At 44.2% G+C, this 22,728-nt stretch overlaps 2 protein-coding genes across 2 annotated transcripts in view; both read left to right on the top strand.

Annotated features, from left to right (window-relative positions):
* Positions 1-1,344: 1,344 nt before the first annotated feature.
* EPCAM (epithelial cell adhesion molecule) lies at positions 1,345-7,460 on the top strand. The gene is made up of 9 exons (XM_069799945.1): positions 1,345-1,728; positions 2,240-2,350; positions 2,989-3,229; positions 3,543-3,608; positions 4,856-4,919; positions 5,312-5,413; positions 5,581-5,775; positions 6,186-6,227; positions 6,933-7,460. The coding sequence occupies exons 1-9, from the start codon at positions 1,662-1,664 to the stop codon at positions 6,972-6,974; spliced, it is 930 nt and encodes a 309-aa protein (XP_069656046.1). The 5' UTR covers positions 1,345-1,661; the 3' UTR covers positions 6,975-7,460.
* A 6,832-nt stretch (positions 7,461-14,292) lies between these two features.
* The window catches only part of MSH2 (mutS homolog 2), a 56,264-nt gene continuing 47,828 nt past the window's right edge, over positions 14,293-22,728 (top strand). Inside the window, exons 1-6 of the mRNA XM_069799943.1 lie at positions 14,293-14,548; positions 17,224-17,378; positions 17,783-18,061; positions 18,628-18,774; positions 19,934-20,083; positions 22,523-22,656. Of these exons, the coding sequence (XP_069656044.1) occupies positions 14,329-14,548; positions 17,224-17,378; positions 17,783-18,061; positions 18,628-18,774; positions 19,934-20,083; positions 22,523-22,656 (1,085 nt within the window). The 5' untranslated portion in view covers positions 14,293-14,328. The remainder of the gene's footprint in view (positions 14,549-17,223; positions 17,379-17,782; positions 18,062-18,627; positions 18,775-19,933; positions 20,084-22,522; positions 22,657-22,728) is intronic.

Raw genomic sequence — 22,728 nt, 5'->3', positions numbered from 1 at the left:
CAAGGCACTGTAGACAACAGTAAATACAAAACCAAAGATGCAACACAAAACCAGCTGTGCACAGAGACAAAACCACAAAGATAGCTAACCTGTACTTACATTTCAGAACATGCAAAGGTTTGAAACAGTTTCGTTAACTGAGGTCTGCACATACAAAAGCAGCAATATGTTTTTATTGTACAGTGAATGTAAACACTGGTAAGAGGAAGTTTCAAGTCTTTGGAAACTGTTGATCTCTCATAAATGCAGGAACAGACTTGGAGGGATGTCGTTCTGGTTTTCTTCTCTGCTAAAATAACTTGTTTTTCTAGGACACCAACATATCTTTCAGAAAGATCTATGCATAATTTTTTAACTGAAGTAATAAACTCAAAAAAAGCTTCAGAATGCATTTTCAGTGTACCATACCCATCTTTTGTCTTCCGTTTTGGCATGGCTTTTACACTTTGGAAAGCCATTTTAAAACCTGCAGCAGGCTTTCCTGCGTTTCCTCCTCGGCAACCTCGCAAGGCTCTGACACTACCTACCATTTTGTCCGTTCCCACAAAGCTCTGCTCCTCAGAGACAAAGCACCCAAAGACTACGTTTTTCTGAACAAGGAAGCGCAGATACTGCAGCATCAGAAGCGACTCTCTTCAGAGCAGTCCTAAGGTAGAGTGATCTAGTGTATACAGAAAGGGGTCCTGTTTTTTTCTGAAGTTAACTGAGGGATTATCACGATTTGTTTTAAACACAAAGTCCTTACGGAGTAGTTCAAAGGGCACTACTGGATGTGAACAAAACTAACTCTAAGTGTATTTACTACTGGCTCTCAGCTTGCCGAGAGCGGACTGCAGGAGTGATCCGCGGCCGCTTCCCCTCAGAAGGGAGAGCAGACACCTCCCGCCTCTCTCCTGAGGGAAAGGAGACGCAGGGCCCGGCGGCGGCAAGGCCAGGGCAGAGGCCTCGGGGCCGGCCGCCCTCCCGGGGCTGCCGGCAGGGGAAGAGGCTTGCCCGCGGTCCCGGCCCTGGGGAAGGTCAGCGGCGGGAGCGGGAACCCCCGAGCCGGCAGAGGAGCCGCCTTCGCTCCCCCGGCCCGTGTGTCACCATGCGGGACGGCCTCCCCGCCCCGCAAAGCAAACAGGCCGGGGAGCTTCCCCCGATGACTAACAGTTTCTCCTCGACGGCGGGGGCGGCCGTCCCTCGGTTCCCCGACGACGACCCCATCCCACCGCCCCTCCGGCGCGGGCGAGGCGGTTTCACAGCCCCTTTACCGGGACCGACCACACCTCGGGGCGACCCTCACCCTCTCCCTCCCCAGCCCTGCGGAAGAGGCTGTAGCCGGGCCGAGAGGGGAGCGGGGAGCCGCCCTGCCCCATCCAGTTTCGCCCAGGTGCAGGGGGAGGGGGCGGCGGTTTAACATCGCTGCCCGGCCGGCCCGGGAGGAGGAGGAGCCGCTGCCACCGCCCCCTGCGCGTCCCAGGTGTAACCGGAGCCGGGAGGGCGCGGCACAGCCACCACCACCACCTGCGGAACCTGTCGGGCGGCTCCACATCGGTTCTCCACCGCGCACGCATCGCTCCGGTCTCCTCCGCCCGCGCCTCGGAGGACTTTGCTTCGGAGGACTTTTCTCCCCCCCCCGCCCCCCGCGGTCTCTCCGCGCCCCACCGCCGGCCCGAGCCATGAAGCCGCTCTATGGGGCTGCGCTCCTGCTGCTGCTCTGCGCCGTCGCCTGCGCTCAACAGACCCGTGAGTACCCGCACCCCTCTGTCCGCCCTGCACACCCCCCCCACACACACCCCCAACCTGGCTCCCCCGCTCTGTGACCCCCCCTTCCCTCACCCTCCGCCGCCCGCCGAGCCGCCCCGCCGGGCGTCCCGCTCCTCACGGCGCCACAAAATGGCGCCCCCTCTCCGCCGGGGGCGCGGGCCCGTTGGCGGGCGGGGAGGGGCCGCCCCGCGGGCGGGAAAGTGAGGAGGGGGCAGGGGCGCCCGCCCGCCCTCCGCGTCCCTTTGTCCGCGGCCGGAGGGGCCCGGCAGCCCCCGGGAAGGGCCCTCGGGGTGCTAGTGCGTCGCGGTGGGAGTTCTCGCCTTTCCCTAGGGAAGGGCGGGTGGTGAGGTGGGAAGCGGTGGGGCCGCGGTCGGTGAGGGGCCGCCATTGTCTCTCCTTCCCGCCCGCGGAGCAGCGTGTGGCGATGCCCCCGGGGTGCCCGGCTACCTCCCTGGGGGTATGCGCGCCCACAGCCGCCCTTCTCTTTCAGCGTGCATCTGCAAGACGAACAAGCGTGTCGCCAACTGCAGGCTGCTTGAGGGCGTCTGCTGGTGCGACTCGGTCGGCTCCGGCGGGTCTGCGAATGTGAACTGCGACACTTGTGAGTAAAGCACGCGTGTCGGCTGCGCTTGGCCTGGGTGTGCTCTCTGGTAGGCAGCGGCGAGGAAAAGTGCCAACTAAACTCGAGGGAATATGTGAAAATGACCGTGGGGTTCCCGGGGAAGAGTGGTAGCAAGGAAGGAAGGCTTCTTCCTGGTCTTCCAGGTCAACTGGCGATGGAAGATAAGTGTTTAGGATTCCTCCCGTGTAACTTGTGTGGATGTGCGTATGCTTGTACTGATGCAGGCTCCCCCATCCTCCTTAATATTCAGTCTCTAATGGTAAGGGTTTCCTCTAAGGTTAATTTTTAGCTTCCTTCTAAGCACATATCGCATCTTCCTACAAATCTAGAGGTGAAAGAGCCTTGTATTGGGACCTTACTCTTGGTTTGAGCTCAGCTAAGCTGTAAATGATCCTCTGGCTGAACGAAATTGAAGGTGGCTGGACTTCTCACGCATTTGGCTTCAGAAGCTGACATACCACAGTTGTGTTGACTTCCTGCACCACCTATGTGTTAGGCACCTGCTCTTCCTTGTAATGGCTTTAGATCTAGTTGCTTCTGATGTAACCTTGTGTTTTTACAGACCGATAACTCTGTTTTGAACTTGCTGCATAATGTGACTTTGTGGTTATTTTTAGTAACTTCAAAATGCCTGTTGATGAAAGCAGAAGTGACAGGCTCAAAATCAGGTCGTCGTGAGAAACCGAAAGATGCATTTGAAGATACTGATGGCCTTTATGATCCTGAGTGTGAAAGTACTGGTGTTTTCAAGGCAAAGCAGTGCAATGGAAGCACCTGTTGGTGTGTGAATACAGCTGGTGTTAGAAGAACTGACAAGCATGATGCAGACTTGAAGTGCAGTCAATTAGTCAGAACGACGTAAGTCTTTCAACAGTGTGTGCTGTGACATGAAAACACTCCTGTATTAGGTTCTGCATTATAGAGGATTTACATGTATTAATGATGCGCTGGGGATGAATGAGGATGGAGCAATAAATGCTCATTTACTGCTGCTTTTTTTTTTCTTCAGTAACAAGGAGACATTGAAGGGTTTTGGAGGGGGTTTTGGGGGTTTTTTTTTTGGTTTTTTTCCTCTAACTGCTCTGTTTTTTTCCTTGGGGTTAGATTTTTAGTATGCATTGTTATATGTATGTGCTTTAAGAATATTCATTGTACTTGCCTATTACTTCAGGTGGATCATCATTGAAATGAAACATGCTGAAAGAAATACTCCCCTGAACACTGAATCTTTAAAGAAGTAAGTGATGATAGTAAGATGTCATGACAACGTCTGCATGTGCTACTAGATATCTAGTGTACTTCTACACAGTGAAGCATTTAAACGCATTGTCAAACCTGTGAACTCGTTTATAAGACGTCTTAGAAGTGACCTACAGATCCTTCATAGAATTGCTTTAATTTTTATTGGAAATAAATTAACTGCCAATAAGATGAATTTCCATTTTATGATGACCACTACTTTTTTAATCAAGTCAATATACTGAAGGAAATGGAAGTTAACAAGGTGAAACTGCCCCAAAAATAAACTGTCAAAGATGGTGGAGGGACTGCATAGAAGCAGCATGAGAAGAACAACGGTTTAGCTATTTTTTGGCTAAAATAAAATCCTACTTCTCTCTGTCAGAGGTCATATAGCAAGAAAAATGTGCTTGTAGATATGAGACACCGCCCCCCCCAAACAAACAAACAAATGGTGCTACTTTCTAGCTCCTCATCTGAACTCAAAACTGTTCAAACCCTTCTCTCTAACACTGCACTTATGTATGTATGTTTTTTTTAGTAAGTGTGTCTTTGCTGTTAGAATTTCACAGAGCTCTTAGTATAACTTAATAATGAGAGTGTACTGAGTTTGGTTGGGATAGATTTAATTGTCTTGGTAGCAGTCGGTATGGTGCTGTGTTTTAGACTGGTGACCAAAACAGTGTTTGTAAATCACCAATGTTTTAGCTGTTGCTGAACAGTGCTTCTGTAGTGTCGAGGCTGCCTCAGACTCTGCTGCCCCAGTGAGTAGGTTGGGGGTGGGCAAGCAGTTGTAGGGAGGGGACACAGCAGAGAGAGCTGACCAGAATTGACCAAAGAGATACCCGATATTGTATAATGTCATGCTCGGCAATAACTCTGGGGGGAGGTTTTTCCCAAGTAGCCATTGCTTGGAGATTGGCTGGGCATAGGTCTGCTAGTGATGAGTGACTGCTTCTGCATCACTTTCCCCCACCCAACGCTTTCACTTATTAAGCTGTCTTTATCTTGACCCGTGAGGTTGGTTGGTTGGTTTTCTTGCTTTTACCCTTCTCATTCTCTTCCCAATCCTGCTAGGGGGAAGTGAGTGAGAGACTAAGTGGGGGTTTAGCTGCCAGCTGGGGTCAACCCACCATAGAGAAACTGCAGGAAAAAAATCCAATTATACTAGCATTCCCTGCTTCTGAAAATAGATGTGTAAAAATAGTACCATTTTTAAGAGCTGTGGTTTTAATGTCTCTGCAGATTCTTCAAGGAAACAATTGCCAATCGTTATATGCTGGATGGACGCTATATAAGTAGTGTTCTGGTAAGAGGCACATAATTTTTAGTAAAGGATCAGAATTTTATTTTGTTGTTAATAACTTTGAAAACTTGTTTGACTAATGCAGTACAGTATGAGTCTTACGGTAAGCTCTCAAAATAGTGTCACTTACTGAGCAGCTAGCAAATAGCTGTATCTGAACTGAAATACTGAGAAATTACATATTGCTCTCCTCAGTCTATAGATGAATTCTTGCTTTGCTTCACTAAAAAAAAAAAAGTGGAATTTGAATCATACTGTAAGCAGCTGGCTTGAGAACAAGTACCAAAACTTGATTCAGGATGTGAGTTCTCAAGTTAGATCATAGTATTTTGCTGTGTATTTGATAGTTGGATTTAAACTATCTCCTTTTTAATACCATACTATATTTTTTGCAGTATGAAGAACCTTACATTACTATTGATTTGAAGCAAAATTCCTCAGAGAAATCTTCTGGAGATGTGGATATAGCTGATGTGGCCTACTACTTCGAAAAAGATGTAAGTGTGTCATGAGTAAAGACTGCCAAAGACTAGATGTGTATATTCTATTGCATTTAGGAGTTTTAAATGTGTACTGGCTAAAGCAAGATGAATTATTGCAGTGCCTAGCTGAATGCCTATTACAGTGTGAACTAGCAATTCTCTTTTTTCCTATCTGTTCTTAGGTAAAAGGTGACTCCATCTTTCATAACAACAGACTAAATGTCAGCATTGATAATGAAATACTGCGTTTTGAGAAGACAGTGGTCTACTACGTTGATGAAATAGCACCAGAGTTTTCCATGAAGTCTCTGACTCCTGGCCTCATTGCTGTCATTGTAGTAGTAATAGTAGCAATAGTTGCTGCAATTGTTGTTCTGGTAAGTTCTAACAAAGCTGCCAAGCAGAATGGGTAACAGTGTAATTTGGGAAATAACAACATACCATGGTAATTGGACTCTGATAGAAACAGTCTTCCTCTGTAAACTGGCTGCTTTTTTGAGACTTGGGAAGTGGGAAAGAGGTGGTGGACATACCATCACTGTTTCAGGTTATGACTGAAGGGTGTTGTGTGGAAAACAGAAGTATTACGAAAAACTCATTGAGATGAAGAAAGTACCTGTCTTGCCTTCTGATTTAAAGTAGTTGAGTGACAGACAGCCTCTTGTGTGTGTACGTTGCTTTGGAAGCATGGGAAAGGGACAGCTTCAAGTTTGGAGTTCTAAAGTCGCAACCAGATAAAGTCAAGACTTAAATAAAACTTCACAATTATTCTGTCCTTCTCTTGCAGGTCTTCACAAGGAGGAGGAAAGGGAAGTACGTGAAAGCAGAGGTAATTAATTTCTGTTTATGGTGAATGTGCGGGAAGGAGGTTGGCCAGAATCCAGTAACTCCTGAGTTTGTTGCAGGTTAAAAGCTTGCTTCAGGTGCTTCAGATGTGTTCAAGGAAACTGAAAGTATTCACATTCTGTAACTGGTTTTCATCTCTATGTAGTTCACCATCTTTGTTCTGCACTAGTTTCAAAGGCAACTGGTGATCTGCTGCCTTTCCCGGGGTGGAGGGCGGTGCTGACAGCAAGTACTCTTTTTACGTATCTATAGCAAGGGCTATACAATCCACAGGAAATACTGATAGTCTTGTTCTGTCATGAATACCTTTACTTGAGGTATTTGCATGGAGCTTGCAGTTTCTATTGAAGAATTACTTTCCAATGGAATAGTAACAAGTGGTATTAGTGCACATGGTGCTTCACCCCAAGTGTATAGCCTTTTGTAAAGGAATCCAAAGGGTATTGTAGCTAAATAGTGAAGTCTGCTCCCTGCACACACCCCAGAGTGCTGTGGGGGTTTTTTTAATAATTTAAAAAAACAAAAAAAAGGCTTAAGTGTTACAGTGGTCCTTGCGTGTTTGATTCTGTTAGTGTTACATCAAGTCCCTTTGCTAATGAATATCTGGGTTTTTAAGTCTTATTGACTTCTTGGGTTTCATGTTGAGAAGTAGTACAATGTTGATCTCCCTCTACCTCCTCCCCTCCAGGTAAAGGAAATGAATGAAATGCATAGAGGACTGAATGCATAACTAAATCAACTGAAGATGGAGTAAGATTCAACCAAGAAGACAACAGAAACATTGGAGGCATGGATCTTAACTCTTAAAAGATTCCTCCTGAAAGGGAGACAGTTGTGCTTGCTTAGTGATTGTTAAAACTCTTAACAGCCAAGACTGGTAACCATGCTACTACTTTTACTATTTGTTGAGAGTTAAATCTTAAATGCCCCATCTTGCTCAAGTTAAACTTAACTATTGCTCCCTGATTTAATTTTTTTTTTTTGTCATGATGAAATGAGTTGACAACTGCTGTTACTAGGGTTTTGGAGCATATGTGCTTAAACAGTTATTTTACCCTTGTGGGAGGTTTATTGAAAATAATGACTTTTTTTTAGCCATGTTGTAATGAGAGTGTCTCCTGTATAACTGAACATGATGTTTTTATGGCTATTTGTAAATATTTGAAGTTGGTCTTGGTGTTTTTTATGACTTGAGTTAATAAAACTTTGAAACAGGCTTCTACTTCTTCCATGTTGATGATGATCTGCAAGCTACTGTGCTTAAAAATTCAGCAGTGTAATATTTCCTTAAAGCAAGCAACCTCAGCACAGGTGAAAATATTCTAGAACTCCAATTAACAAAGTTGTATTACCCATCTAATATATCACTACCATGATACTTTTTTTTCTTAAAGCTGTGAGAAGTATGCTTTATCCTATTTTCCACTCTTAATGTGCACCAGGAGTAAAATGATAAAATACAGCTTGTTTGTATAAAACAGAAACATGCTGTGAATGTAGCAATTTCAGGAATGCATAGACTGCTCTTTCAAATGCTATGTAAGTATTTATAATAAAACAAGCCTCTAATCTAGAACATCTCTGGTGTAGGCTTGGGGGTGGGTAGACTTGGCATCTGGTGGTGGAGCTGGGGAAGAGCTATTACACCATTACTGCGATTTGCATAGCTATCCATTGCAAAGTTGTTGCACAGCTAGAATATTTTTCTGCTGTTACTAGTGTTTACTGTTGCAGAGGCTGACCAAACTTTATGTGGGCTATCTACCTCCCAGAGCTTTGGATAAAAGAGCTTGCCTTGGCAGTCAGTAATCTGTGTAATGTATAATGGCTAGCAAGTAAACATGTGTAGTCTGTCCAGCATATCTGATTTATAAAGGAAATGCTGTAACTCCTGTTGCCAAAGAAATAATGAGATACAAGATAAGGAACTGAATGACACATCTTATTACTAATGCGGTGTTATTTTTGAACACCCCCCCTGCCTAAAACAGGAAAAGTACAATAAACTACTGAGGATATTCTACATACCATGTTCATAAAATTAAATGTGAAACATACCCCATTAGAGGGCTTGTGTGCTTCTGCTGAATACAATAGGGATGTTGCTGGACTGCGTTGAACGTATGTCTGATGTCATGGGTCACCAGTATACCTGCTGCCTTTGAACAAGGTGGTAGCTGATGTGTGCGTTACTGTGTTGGGTGTTGAAATGCAGGCAGTGACTGTTCCTGCGGGTCTTCCAACTTGTGGTGCTACGAACTCAGGGGTGTGTGCTGAGCTGCTGCAGCCCTTGGGTTTTACTAAATTTCTCTCGAGTCTACAGTATGTTTTGGGAAGTGGAGACATGTGCATTTGCTCTGTTGAGTTGCTGCTCCTGCTAAGTACAACAATCTTGGGGTAGGGAATTCACCGCAGTGCTTTGCAGGCTTTTGAGGTGCTTTTTCAGTGACAGCTTCTGTAGGGCTGTTTCTCCCTCTGCCAAAATATGCCACTCCCTTTCTCCCCAGGTATGCAGGCAGTCTGCTGAGATATGATGAGTTTCATACGATTCTGTAAGCTGTTAAAGTCTAGTTTTCAGTAAGCTTACCTTTTGCTGAGTCGTGTATTACTGTCTTCACCACTTCTTCACTATCTCCACATCCTATACTTTCTTCAGTTTACAATATGGTATCCTTGCCATTCCTTCTCCCCAAGATAATAATGCTATTGTTTCCTCTCCTCCTCCTCTTCCTACCCTCCCCATCCCCATTTCATACCTTGTTTTTGGCCTGTGGGATGGAAAGAGATGTCTGTGCTGTGGCTGGGCGGGAGCTACACGTGTGCGGACTCGACAGGCTGGTGTGTACCTGCTGTGTGGCCTGGACCTTGTCCCAGTCGGTTTGTTTGAAAATCATTTTCTCCCTACTTTTCCCACAGTAGAGGAAGGCATTTAGATCCTTTTCAATTTCTTTACCTAATGGAGCTTTCCATGTTAGATACTTGTACGGGCTTACTATCTCTAATACAGCCTTCTTGTCAAATTTGACTGAAACTAGCCAAGGGGTTAGAAACCCACAAAGTTTACACAAATTAATTCAAAAATAGAAGACAGTTTAACTAAATCCACAACTGAAAGGATTGTACTATATCTGTCTCTAAACTCAGTTACTATGGTACAAACATGATGCTGCTCAGCTCTCAAAATGGTGGTCAATAATAGGTTTTTCCCTAGTTTCCTTTTCTAAATGGTTTTATTGACCTTTATATTGGCTTTTGGTTCGTTCCATTTACCAAACACTGCACTTGTGCAACAGTGCAGCTGCATAAAAGTGTGTATTTATAGGGAAATGGAAAAGGATGAGGGGGGAAAAGAGTTGAGGAACTAGTGTATCAGCATCCTGCAGCTTTATTGTGTTTTGTAGGGGTTTTTTATAGCTACAGGAGACTAATGTGCTGAAATAAAAAAAGCCACTATCAGTGCCAACTCTCCACATACGTACGTGATGTTTCTTCTCATATATAGAGCAGCTTTGAACTGCTGGCAAAAATGATTGCTATTGAAAAATAATATGGTATTAAATAGCAAAATACTAAATATTCTCTGTTTTAATACTTTGAAAGCATTCAGCAAAGTTAAAAAGTAAGTTTCCTGTAAAAGAAACAAACCAATGGAACTTAATAAAAGAGTATTAGTCACTACATGAATTTTTGACAAGGTAAATATTTTAATGAATCCATCTGCCTAATTCATTAACTTCCTTCCATGAAGGATCATGTTTTTTAAATCTAAAGTTCTACACAAAATTGCGATACCATGTTCCCTCTTTTTTGATGTAATGTCAATGGTGATACAGGATATGAAAGGCAGACTGAAGATTTGTTAAGTAATTTGAGACTGAATAAATGAGATCTTTTGTTACAGAGAGGGGATAGACATAAACTGTACAAGAAACCCTAGTAAAAATATTTATCTTAGTGCCTATGTATAACATGGGAAAATAGTGTTTGTATAGGCAGATGCAAATCTATTACTTCCTTATGAATTATTACACTAGCATATATATATTATTATTACTGCTGAGCAAAATTAAATAAATGTTTATACAAAGACAATGAGAGACTTTTTAGAAGAGGATATGCAAATAACATATTTGAGAAAGCATGACCAATAAGGTCTATGTAACTTTCTTCCAAAGATCCAAGTAATCCCTAAGCATAGTTTCCACAACTACAAAATAAAAGGTTGGTGTTGGATATGTAGGGTCTATTGACAGTAGCATGCTCATTACCCTCCTGAACAATCATAATTAGTTTGGTAAGAGAAGTAACATTGTTTGTGAACCATGTTTATTTATATCCTCTCCTGCTGGACTTTGATTGCTATAATATACAGTGACTTAGGATTACTAAGACTGCTTGACATAGCCCAAAAAATATTCTTGAAAACTAAAAATGCCAGCAGCTTTGCTGCCCCAACTTTACAACTGCTAGTTACTGAATTCTAGTAGCTCCCAGGAGAGGCTGCAGTCATATTACAAAGGTCTGTCGATGGTCATACAGGCAGTCAGGCACGCTGTAGGGGTAGCTCATATGTTGGGGATAGTTGGGCCCATCCTCACAGAGTTTTATGAACTTTGCTAAAATCTTTGTCCTCCTTGTCTTGGCAGTGACATGCGATGGTAGACATATGCAAGGGAGAGGGTAGTATAGTAGATAAAAAGGAAGTGGTGTGTAATGTTAGAGACAACACTTAATAGGTTACAGTATGTAAAAACTTCATACGTGTAAGAAGTGGTCTTTTTCTCTACTAACCCCTAAATGCACTGCAGAACCTTTGGAGGTTCAGGTGCCTGCAAAGTAGAGGCACGGCTGTGCCAAACTGATCTGAGTGAAGAAAGTGCATGTGAGAAAGTTAAAAGGTCCTTTACAAGGCAACAGCCACATTTTCTGTTTTCAGTTACATTAACTAAATATTCTTATCTTGTTAATATTATCTTAAGTCTCTGCTGCATTATACATACATACCCACCAGTCTAATACAAAATTTTCCAGTAACATCCCCACCAACTCAAAAGCATTAGATGTCGCTGATCACACACTTGTGTACTAATTAACCTTTTGTGAAAAAGGATTTTTTTTTCTTTTTTTTTTTCTGTAGAGAGGTTAAAGGACATCCACTTTCCTAACTGAAAAGCCATTGCAACTTTTCTGTATATGCTAGTTATGCATAAGAAGGCAACAAAATTAATTAAGGTCTAGATTCGTATCCATTTTCCACCTGCCATGTGCGTAACAATTGCAGCCATCTTCTCATTCCTGTTGCTCCTGGTAGGCAAGGGAGAAAGCAGGAAGCGCTCTGTTAGCAACAGCGCAGTGAAGCAGCCAAGCCTAGTAACAGGGAGATGGTCCCCATTTGGAGTTAGACCTGGCAGAGACCAGCCTGTGCACTGAGCTGCCCTGGAAGAACAGATGGGGCAAAGAAAATGGCAGAAGCTCAGAGCAAAGGTGATCGATCCGGTGACGTTTTGTGCAAGAGATGTCACAACAGAAACGTTTTTCACGGACTGTGGTCACCTCGCTAAGAGCGTTAGCAGCCAGTTTAGGTGGTGACTTTCTGTAAATGGGAGCCTGCAGCTCAGCAGAACTGCCTTGAGCAAACTGCTGAATGAAAAGTTGTAACCAGCCCAGAGGAGAGAGAAGGAAGGGCAGCAACATGCAGCAATTACAGCTTAACAGACATTATTTTATCTCTTTTGAAGGTGGTAATGAGGTCTCTGGAGCCCACCTCCTCTCCAGCTGTTTGTACTGGACACTTTTTTCCTTCTTCTCCTATCTTCTGCTTTATCTGTAGTCATCGATATGTACAAAGACAAGCACTCCCAGCAATTTGGAATGTGTATTTTGGGCTGACCTGGTATTATTACCTCTTGGCAAGGTTGCCTGACATTATGAGTGCCTTCAGAAGGTTATGTGTTTGCTAAATTACAATTATTCAGGATGAATTTTCCTATATGAGTACTGCCGCAAGCAAACACTTTTGGTGGAGGGAGGTATCAGACCAGATAATTTAGTTACTTCTGAAAATAAGGTTAGGAAAAGTACACTTACTCATACTGAAGATAAATCCAACTGCCCTGCCAGAGCGATGTCATTTTTACAGCTGTTATGGAGATAACAGGAAGATTTTAGGCAACTACAAAGCTGTCAAAGCTCTAGTGATCTTATGCTTTGCTTCTTCCTTCCTAAGTCAAATGAAGGCAGATTGGACTTTTTTCCCCCAAGAACCGCCTACAGTCCTTCAGTGTGTGCATTTGCAAAAGGGCTTTGAAGGCCTTTTCTGGAAAAGCTGCATTACTTCAGGGGTACAGGACTGGGGTTTGGGTAGGGAAGGCTGAGGTGGGGACAGGCAGCCCAGGGTGACACCGGGCAGGAACCGGGCAGAGGCGGGGATGCCAAAGCCTTCCCTGTGGAGGGACAGCCAGCACATGGCAACACCTTCAGACTGAGGTATCAGGGTGGCCCCAGTGGTAAAAGGATGGTTTAGTGTGAAAACCTGCAGCACTCCTCATGTGAGCCTCTGAGGGCCTTTTGAAAAGCACCTATTGACACCAAGAAATATTAAAGATGAGCACAGTGATTCACCAAGTGGAAAGAACAGAGAAGTCAGGTGAGAAATCTAGGGAAAGAGGTCCCAAAAGCATGTCATAGCTAGGACCAGGGGTGGGCCAGGAAGAAGGAGGAAGGGTGGGAGATGAGATAGAAAATGCTGAGGTAACATAGGGTGGAAAGGAGAGAAAAAGCAATGGGGTGCAGACAAGGGGATGTTCTGAAGCAGCCAGATAGACAAACCAGAAGAAGGGATAAGCATTTAGACAAGAAATGCTAAGGCATTTCTTCAATTCTAAGATGTGTTTTGACTATCGATGATAAGGTGCAGACAACTGAATTGGGGTATAAGAATCATGATTTGGAACTGACTGGAAAAAGAAAAGTGGTGCAAGACAAAACAAATTAAAAAAACCAACTTGATTTAGCTGATTAAACCTGGGTTTCCCATTCTTCTTAATAATCACTGAATGAAAGATTATTAGAATATACCCATGCTGTTTCTATTCCTTTGTGTCTTTAGATCAAAAGGAAAAAAAATGCATAGGACAGTGCAAGGAAAAGGTGATGAAAAAGCAAAAAAATTAAGCACTTTGGGCCCAGGGACCACACTGTAGCCAGAGCTCAGGATCCCTCCAAGCAGCACGGGTCAGACAGTGCCCTTTCCGTCCCTGAGCTGGGTGACCTGTGTGTAAACGCGGGTCAGGTCTTTGGGTTTTTTTGGCCATTTGCCACCTTGCTCCTCGCACTGTGTGGCAGAAGCGATCCCCGCCCTGTAAGGAGGGCGAGAGTGGCTTTCTCTTTGCCCAAGGTGGGACACGGGGTCTCCGGACACCATTCCCGCTGTAAGCAGAGGAGGGCCCATTACCTCACGGCCTTCTGCCTCAGGGGCAGTCCGAGCCAGGCTGTGTTACAGCAGTTTCCTTCTGGCAGCCTACGAAGCTCCTCGGCACGCTGAGCCCCGCGGGCCTTCACACCGCACACCCTCCTCCTCACCGAGTAACCCGAGTGACCACCTCAGCATGGCCGCCCCGGGCCTCCCTTCCTCTTCTGGGCCGAGACCTTTGACGACTGCACGCCTGCGCGAACGAGGCCTAGCCTACTCCGGCGCTGACAGGAGATCGCCCCCAAACACGAAACCCCGATCGTCGCGTAGGTCTCGGCGACCCTCACCCGCCACCGCCGAGAGGGAGCGGCGGGCCCAGCGGCAGGCAGCGGCCCTTCACCGCGCCGCCGTTGCCATGGCAGCGCGCAGCGCGCAGCGCGCGGGCAGGCCCACCCCTCCCTCTCCCACAAGGCAGGCGGCCACCGCGCGTCCAATAGGGGCGGGGAGGGGCGTGGCGCGCTGCTCAGGCCCCGCAGCGATTGGGTGCCGGTGCGCGCCTGCGCCGCGGCGGGGGCGGGGGATCGGCGCGCGCGCGCGTGGCGGCCGCCGTTGGCGGGAGGCGGCGGCAGCGGCGGCAGCAGCAGCAGCAGCAGCAGCAGCAGCAGCAGCAGCTATGGCGGTGGAGCCGCCGCGGGAGGTGGTGTGGCCGGAGGGCGCGGGGGCCGAGGCGGGCTTCGTGCGCGCCGTCCTGTCGCTGCCCGAGAAGCCCGACACCACCGTGCGGTTCTTCGAGCGCGGCGACTACTACACGGCGCACGGCGCGGACGCGCGGCTGGCCGCCCGCGAGCTCTTCCGCACCCGCGCCGTCATCCGCCAGCTGGCGGGGGCACCGGGTGGGTGCGGGGACGGGACCCGCGGGTCTGAGGGGAGGCGGGTTGGACTCGGCCTCCACCTCCCCGCCGGGGCCTCGCTGTGGATGAGCGGCGGGCCCCCGGCCTCGGGTGGCCGGAGGGGAGCGGGGGTCTCGCCGGGGTCTGACAGGAGCGGCGTGTTCTCCGGGGCGAGGCCTCCCGGGGGTCACTCGGGTCGGGACGCGGCCCCTTTTCGCCTTCGGCCGTGGTATTTCGTGGCTGCCTTGGGCTTAAGTTCGCCGTGGCGTCGTTTTTTTTCAAAGACCGGGGCCTTGTCAGGGCGAGAGAGCGTGAGGCGCTGCTGGTTTTTCCCCGCTCGAGGTCACCGTTAATCGGTGAAGCCTGCAGCACCCGGGGTGTTGCTGAGAGCGAAGGCAGCGCTGCTACCTGCGGCTCTGCTCTGGGTTGGTGAGTGGGAAGGGAGGCATTAAGAGGTCTCCCGGTTTTAATGTCCCCTCTGATTCATTGCAGCTTGGAAGCAGGCATAACTGAATGCAAATCTCTCTTCTTCAGCCTCTCGCAGCTTTGAAGTGATAATTAGTAGCCATTCTGAGTAGGACGTGTGTGACAGCTGTAGGTGTACAAACGTAGGAAGGTATCTACAGCAGAAAGCACGGTTCTCGGTGTGTGCTTCTCATCACATAAGCTCATACTACAGGGCTGTCAGATGTGGATAGTTAGTTGAACACAACATGTTGCATAGGCTAACGGCAGTTAATAACATTTTTCCAGCGCATTGGTAGATTTCCATTTGTGAAGATGATCGCGCGGTATTTTTTGTGATAACTCAGGACGGGGCTCATGCAGTTCTGTAGTGCAGATGCTAGGTAAACAATGGTAACGTCATGCTTGACTAATGATGGCCTGCAGAAGTAAATAACATTTAATAATGTATTGCATAAGATTTTCTCTTCCATCCGCCCCCTGTCACTTTTTATTTGTTATCTCTTGGTATAAGACAGTGGAGCTCGCAAATGTTGGATGTAAGAGCATCGGGATAAACTATCTTGTCAGAGGAGGCAAACCTCAGTATTATTCTTAATCTCGAGGAACATAATGTTGCAAAGTTACTGGCTCATACTTTGCAAAATAAACCTGTTTGTTATGAGTGAATTTTGTGTGTGTGTGTGTGTAATGGCATTAAAAAGAGAATGATGTTCTGATATGCGTTTCATTTTCTGTTGCAAGTGATGAGCTAATGCATCAAAAACCGAAAAAACCCCCAACGCCTTCCCCAAAACCCCAAGAAAACCTCATGAAAAAACAACTTGTGGAGAAGCTGTAGAGCTTAATGGTTTCAAGTGTAGAATTTGATATGTCTTCCAGACTAGAAACACATGCATGACTGTTATTTTTGTATTTCATTTAAAAGTGATAATTTCACGGATGTAAGCCTGTGGCTGTCAGCTCTGGTTTTAAAACCTTTAAAGCCTTATCTAGCATATCCAACTAAAAGTCAGCATAAACCTACATTTTTTTGCTTTCAGGATGATATAAAAGCACACGCGAGCTTCAGCTGCCTCCTGCTAGTGTATTACGTAGTCTTATTGTTGGACAGTTCTGCACTTGGAAAGAGAACCTAATTATGTGGAATTAGTTTTTTACCTGCTTCCAAAAAAAGTCTTACTAGAGATTTGAGGAAAGAAGAGGAAAGAAAATGGAAAAAATCCTATTTAAAATAAACCCATAAGTTTTTATGGGTGTGGAAATTCGCTGTTTAACATCTTTCATGTAAAGGGAGGAAGGGCCTCAAATGTGATGAAGGCATGCTACTGAAAAGAGGGATGTGATAATCCCTACTTATTGTTTGTGCTTACTTTATATGTCATCTAGCTCTCATGTGTCTGGCACCAGTCTGAGTTAATTCCACTTGTTGATGTGGCAGGAAACTTGATATACCCCCCCAAACCCCCAATTTGTTTCATAGTGGAATTATCTTATTCTGTGAGTAGGCTGCTGCCAGAGGTAGCATGGGAGGTGGGGAGGTAGAAGTGGTATTGCTCCTCTTGGCAGCTGTATGGAATTAAATTTGTTCAGCTATCATCTGCCTGCACCCTTATAGGGAGAGAAGCAAGAAGTCTGTCAATTAGGCACTTTCTAAGTTAGGTTTTAATGTAAACTTCTAAACTTCTTTGAGAATGTGTTGTTTTTACAGTATATATTGTGATAAATGGGAAATAGAAATGTCTTGGCATGTGTGTCTTGCTATCTTCTGAGTGCGAACAGGGTGACAGTCTGTCCTGTCAACAGAAGTGGCTTATCCTGGAAAGAAAAGATGTTACCCAGAAGGAAAGCCTGTAGCAGGCTTCCACCACTCAGATTAAAATGTGTGAAACGTTAATTAGAAAACCCAATCGAGACTATTGTAAGAAGGAAACTGTGAGAACAGAGCTCTTTGTATATATGTATGTATAGATTTAGTGAAATTTGGAAATGAACATTGTTTTTATTTGGATGGGGAGTATGCTTTCTTCATTCTTAATATTAACCAGTTGAATGTTGTGGTTTTGTGTTGTTTCATGGATTTTACGTGTTTGCTTCTTTGATACTAGAATAGTGTCCGTCCTGAAGGCTGTTCTTGGGGATTTTGGTTACAGAAAATAAACTTTATGAACAAATTCAGGTATCTCATAATTTTCTTTTTTCCTTTTTTGTAGGAACTCAGAAGCTTGAGAGTGTTGTGCTTAGTAAAATGAACTTTGAATCTTTTGTGAGAGATCTGCTTCTGGTTCGTCATTACAGAGTTGAAGTTTACAAGAACAAAGCAGGGAGTAAATCTATCAAAGAAAATGACTGGTATTTAGCATACAAGGTACAATTTTCAACCTTTATGATTGTGAGATGAAAGAAAAAAAACCTGTAAGTCTTTCTCTGAGCTCCTCAGCTTGGAGGTTTGGGATTTTCAGGGACTGACATTGGTGGTATGATGGTAAATTGTGTAGTCTGTTGTATGTGCCTGTATTGTCTACTGCTCTAAGGCTGGACGAACTTCTTCTGTATCTTTGCCATAGGTTGGGAAATAAAGGAAACCTAAAGTAGCTCACTTTGTGTAGATGATGTGTAAAATTTTAATGGTTAAAAAAAATAGAACAGCCATATGTTTCATATTAATGGATTGTTCAGTACTTAGTTTTATCAGTTGTCGTCCATTTTAAAGAAAAAAAAAGTATGTGTGTATATACACACTCTTTAAAAGTGTATTTCTTTTCTAAATAGGGTTCTCCAGGAAATCTTGCCCAGTTTGAGGAAGTTCTCTTTGCCAACAATGACATGTCAACAGCCATTGGGGTTGTGGGTGTTAAGCTGTCTACTACTGATGGACAAAGAGTGGTAGGAGTGGGGTATGTCGACGCTACGCTGAGAAAATTGAGTGTCTGTGAGTTTCCAGATAATGATCAGTTCTCAAACCTTGAAGCTCTACTGGTTCAACTAGGACCAAAGGAGTGTGTGCTACCAGGAGGAGAGACTGCAGGAGAAATGGGAAAACTACGACAAGTAAGGGAACCACTGTGGCTTACAGCTAGACAAAAATTTATCTAAAAAGCTGTAGTCTAACCTGTTAGCTAGGCTCCATGATTTAGAATCATAGAATCATTTAGGTTGGAAAAGACCTTCAAGATCGAGTCCAACCATCAACCATGCCCACTAAACCATGTCCTGAAGTACCCTGTCTACTCCCTTTTTGAATACTTCCAGGGATGGTGACTCAAACACTTCCCTGGGCAGCCTATTCCAATGTCTGACAACCGTCTCAGTAAAAAAATTTTTCCTAATATCCAGCCTAAATCTCCCTTGCCACAACTTGAGGCCATTTATGTAAAATGGAGCAGCAATATGTTAACTTGAAGTTTTGATTTACTCATCCAAAATGTATTATTTGTCTGTTGACTTATTTGCATTTTAATCGGCAGAAGTTGTTCTAAGTGTAAAATCTTGTCTGTCATTCTTCTCTCTGCAACCTAGCAGTAAATAAATCTCTCATCAGGGTTTGTTTCTGTGATGAACATCTGTCCCCTGAATATTGAAAGTAATTGATAACTCTGTGTGTTTATGGACAACAGGTCATTCAGAGGGGAGGAATCCTGATTACAGACAGGAAGAAGGCGGATTTCACAACAAAAGATATTGTTCAGGATCTCAATCGCTTGTTAAAATCAAAAAAAGAAGAACAAATGAATAGTGCAGCATTGCCAGAGATGGAAAAGCAGGTGAGCACAGAGCAAAGCTTAATGTGTTCCTGTTTTTTAGAAGGCGAGTGGTGTGTGTGCAGCTGTTGTGAGCTGATCTCCTCTGTCCTCACTGGTCCTGTTTTATGCTGGATTCCCATACTTCTGGGAAAGTATATCGTACGACCAGTGGTATATTAAGCTACATTCTTGCTGAAGTGTTTCACAGTTTTGCTCAGCTTGAGTCTGTGTCAAAGTTCGATTCCAGGGGTCCTGGAAAAAAAATGAGAAAACCCTTCACTTATCTCTAAAGTAGTAAACTCTGGTAAGCAAATAGGCTGTGCACAAGAGGTGTTTCCTATTCATAATCTATCTGGCCTAAGGACTGAAGTACAATACTTCAATTATTTTGCATGACAGGAAAATTAGTATTTGAAAACAGAGTAATGTTTATGATAATATTTTTGTATTTTGTATCATCTTATGACTCAGGCATATGATTTAGTGCCTGCATGTGAACTGAACATGTTTGCTCTTAGCTGCAAACAAGAGGTAATTTGCTTGAGAGAAACATGTTTTAAAATGCTCTTCACTGCTGATGCTCACTGCAGGTGTAAGGTACGGAGTTATTCTCCCTTAATGTGTGATTTCATAACAGGTTAAAATTGTCTGAAGTGTGTTGCAGCTGAACAAGTCAGTCATATTGCTGCCTCTCTTTTGTGCTGGCACTAGCGTTTGTAATGTCATGCAGTGAGTCAGATCAGATCCTTGTTCTGGCTGAAAACTAACCCTGAAACCATGTCCTGAGATGATCCATGATACCTCATTTATCTGCAATAACTTGTTTGTGTTCCTGAGCCAGAAACATCCTGATAACAGCTTTGGAAAGCTGGCAAGGTGTGTACTTCACATTTTGTTTATCAGATTATGCAAATGTCTAGTTCATTGTTCTTGCACCTACCTAGAAAGATGCTGCAGTGCCATAAAATGTCCCTATGAAAATGAAGTCTTGTCAAACAGGATGAGTCTCTCATAGGCCTGCTGGAATTGACATGGCTCAAAGTCTTTCCTGATAATAACTTTCTAGGGGCATTTAACAAATACTTCCCATTTCAGGAGTGTTTCTAACTAGAATGTGGTGTGTTCTTTTTTTTTTTTTCTTTTTTTTTTCTTTTCTTTTTTTTTTTTTTTTAAACTTCAGGTTGCTGTTTCATCTTTGTCGGCCGTTATCAAGTTTTTAGAGTTGCTGTCAGATGAATCTAATTTTGGACAATTTGAACTGACTACTTTTGATCTTAGTCAATATATGGTTCTAGATAATGCAGCTGTTCAAGCCCTCAACCTTTTTCAGGTAAGAAATGCACACTTGAATGGGTAAGTGTTTTGCAATATACTTATTTAGCTGCTTGGTAGGTAGCCTGACTGCCCAATCACAGCTCCCCAGATCCCGGTTAATGGCAACTTCTACATTTTTAGCTTTGTTTTCAGCTACTCCTGTACAGTGTATGTTTAAACACTGTTAGCCACTGTTACCACCTTTTTTGGTTTTGTATTTTGTTAGTTTACTTTGAATGTAGAAGAGAAGATTGCCAAGGAGGTAGAAAGTGGCTACAAACAAGTGTCTGTGTAGAATGCAGACATGGGAAGAGCTGTAGAAGTACCTCATGGTTGTAGCTGCTGAGCAGGCTGGCTGAGCAGTGGTGAGAATGCTTTGTCTTTCCTTGGTTATAGTCAGAGAAGTTCACGTCTCCTGTGGCAGGAGCAGACTTGGGGTGTGAGGGGGGAGGAGAGTTCTGGAGTTTTGTGGTACGATAGGAACTCCAAAGCACAGTTGCTTTATACAGTAGTTCTGGTTTGGGGAAAGAGAATAGAAGCCTGAATTAGATGGTATTAGGGGAACAGGAAGCATATGGCAGGAGCACTGCTGTTGGTGATGGAAGGGAAGGGCTGGCTGCAGCAGGTAGGGCAATGAACAGGACAGTACATAAGAACATTCTGAAAGCACTGTGGCATGCTAACTGGCCAGTGCAAATTTCACTTTTACACACATTTTCTACAAATCCAAGCAGGTTACCAGTCTCCTCCATACCTCCTACCATGTGTGGCTTTCTGCTTTGCTGGTTTTTACAGTTGTAGGAAAATGTGGAGTCGAAGTGGTGTGTTGTATCAGCTTTTCTCTCTTGTTTTCATGTTAGCAAATGCTGCTTAGCGATCTTTGTTTGGACCTAACGTGCTTGAGTTTCAGATTTATAGGAAGAAATCACAAATATAGTCCCCTGTTTACCTTAGAGGGATTTCAGGAGGAAAAAAACAGCATATATTCAGCATTTGAGCTGGTTAACCCAGGAGAGAAATGTTTGTGGTTTTTTTTGTTGTTTTTGTTGTTTTTTTGCTTTTTTTTATTTCCTGATGCAGTGCCACTGTCTAGGGAAGGAAGCAAAAACTGCATCTCTTCTCAGGCTTTATGGAGTGTTCTCAGAAGTTCAACACTGTCTTAGCTACATCCCTTTATAAGTCCTTGCAGGTGTTATGCTTTTCTTTAGGGGCTGTTGTGGGCTTTGGAACAAGGGGTTTGCCATGTAGCAGGAAGCTGTGTTGTTGCCTGTGTGGCAGGCTGTCTGTGGGAAGGTTTTTGGGCAGGCACTGAAGTAAAGGCAAAATATTTTGTAATTTGAGTTGCTCTGTGAGGTGTGTAGGTAAAGTTCTTATGGTGCAGCAGATGCAGTTGATTATATGAAACTCTAGCCTTCCAACTTGGATGTGCTGAAGTAGGTTATTTTTGTATATGTACTCTGTGATATGCTTTCTTGGATTCAGAAGTTTTTCATGTGCAATACTGTCCAGAACACTGAAAATAGGCACATCCACTTTAGATATTAGATTTTCCAGGGATTAAATGTGTCAGTATACCTTCTTACTGTATTCATTTCCTGTTGTGGCGATGCTAGTTCTACATCCCAGTTGTTTACCGGCATCCAGACCTGCTCCTGGTTGAATGCTTGCCTGCTGTTTTAGCTGCAGGTGTTCTTGGGTAGAGAGGGTTGAGATTTTCATGTCAAAGTTAAGAGTTGAAACAAGCTTGTTGGCTGTTTTTCAATGTTAAACAAAATTTTTTCTTCCTGGTTGTCTGTGCAAAACCCAAACAAAACCCCAGGAAAAACGCCCAAAAGGTTGTCTTGAGTCTAGTTAATATTAAACCTTAATTATAGAAAGTAAACTGTAATCTGAACAGAGTAAGTTTAAAGATGTTTATAGTACTCCGAAGGTGATCTGGGGAAGCTTGAGAGAATTTGGATAACTGTGTTCTTTCCCATTGTCTCATTCTGTTGTGTCCCTGCCCCCCTCCTCCCTATCCCTCCCAGCAGCCCCCAAAGATCTCCAGCCAAAACCCTTTAACCCAAGTCCTGTTTCTTGCTGCCTTTTTTTTTTTTTTTTTTTTGGTGGACAGGACCCCTATTTTTTGACCTTATGAAGGGCAAACTAGAAAATATCTAGGTATATTTCCAGTCTTCCTATTCAAAGGGCAAACTGCCCAGTGACTAGGTACATTTCTAACTTCCCTGTTCAGTCAGGATTAGTTTCAAAATAGACAAACCTATTTCTTGCTTGCCATGTTCCAGGGACTAGAGTGTAAGTGCTTTAATGCCATGCTGTTTCATTTGCCCTTTTTGATGGGTGCCAAGTTGAATACAGAAAAAAACACTGATCTGTTCCTAGGTAGCAAAGTTGAGTGCCATTCAGTGGGTGGCAATAAACTTCGTTAACTTTATTTTTTTTTCTTCCTTTCCAGAGTTCTGTGGAAAATGCTAATACTGCACAGTCTCTAGCTGGTTTACTAAATAAATGCAGAACCCCTCAAGGACAAAGACTAGTTAATCAGTGGATCAAACAACCACTTATGGACAAGAATAGAATTGAAGAAAGGTAACAGTATTATGTGTTTGATAGACTTAGACTTATACAAGTTAGTAACTATTTTACAGAAGGCTCTTTCTT

Source organism: Haliaeetus albicilla, chromosome 13 (genome assembly GCF_947461875.1).
Source record: "Haliaeetus albicilla chromosome 13, bHalAlb1.1, whole genome shotgun sequence".
NCBI lineage: Eukaryota > Metazoa > Chordata > Aves > Accipitriformes > Accipitridae > Haliaeetus > Haliaeetus albicilla.
This window is presented reverse-complemented; position numbering and strand designations above follow the sequence as displayed.

Coding starts and splice junctions, on each gene's coding strand:
- EPCAM (XM_069799945.1), top strand. CDS start 1,662: ATGAAGCCGCTCTATGGGGCTGCGCTCCTGCTGCTGCTCTGCGCCGTC. Junction 2,351..2,988: donor GAATGTGAACTGCGACACTT/GTGAGTAAAGCA, acceptor GGTTATTTTTAG/TAACTTCAAAATGCCTGTTG. Junction 3,609..4,855: donor AACACTGAATCTTTAAAGAA/GTAAGTGATGAT, acceptor ATGTCTCTGCAG/ATTCTTCAAGGAAACAATTG.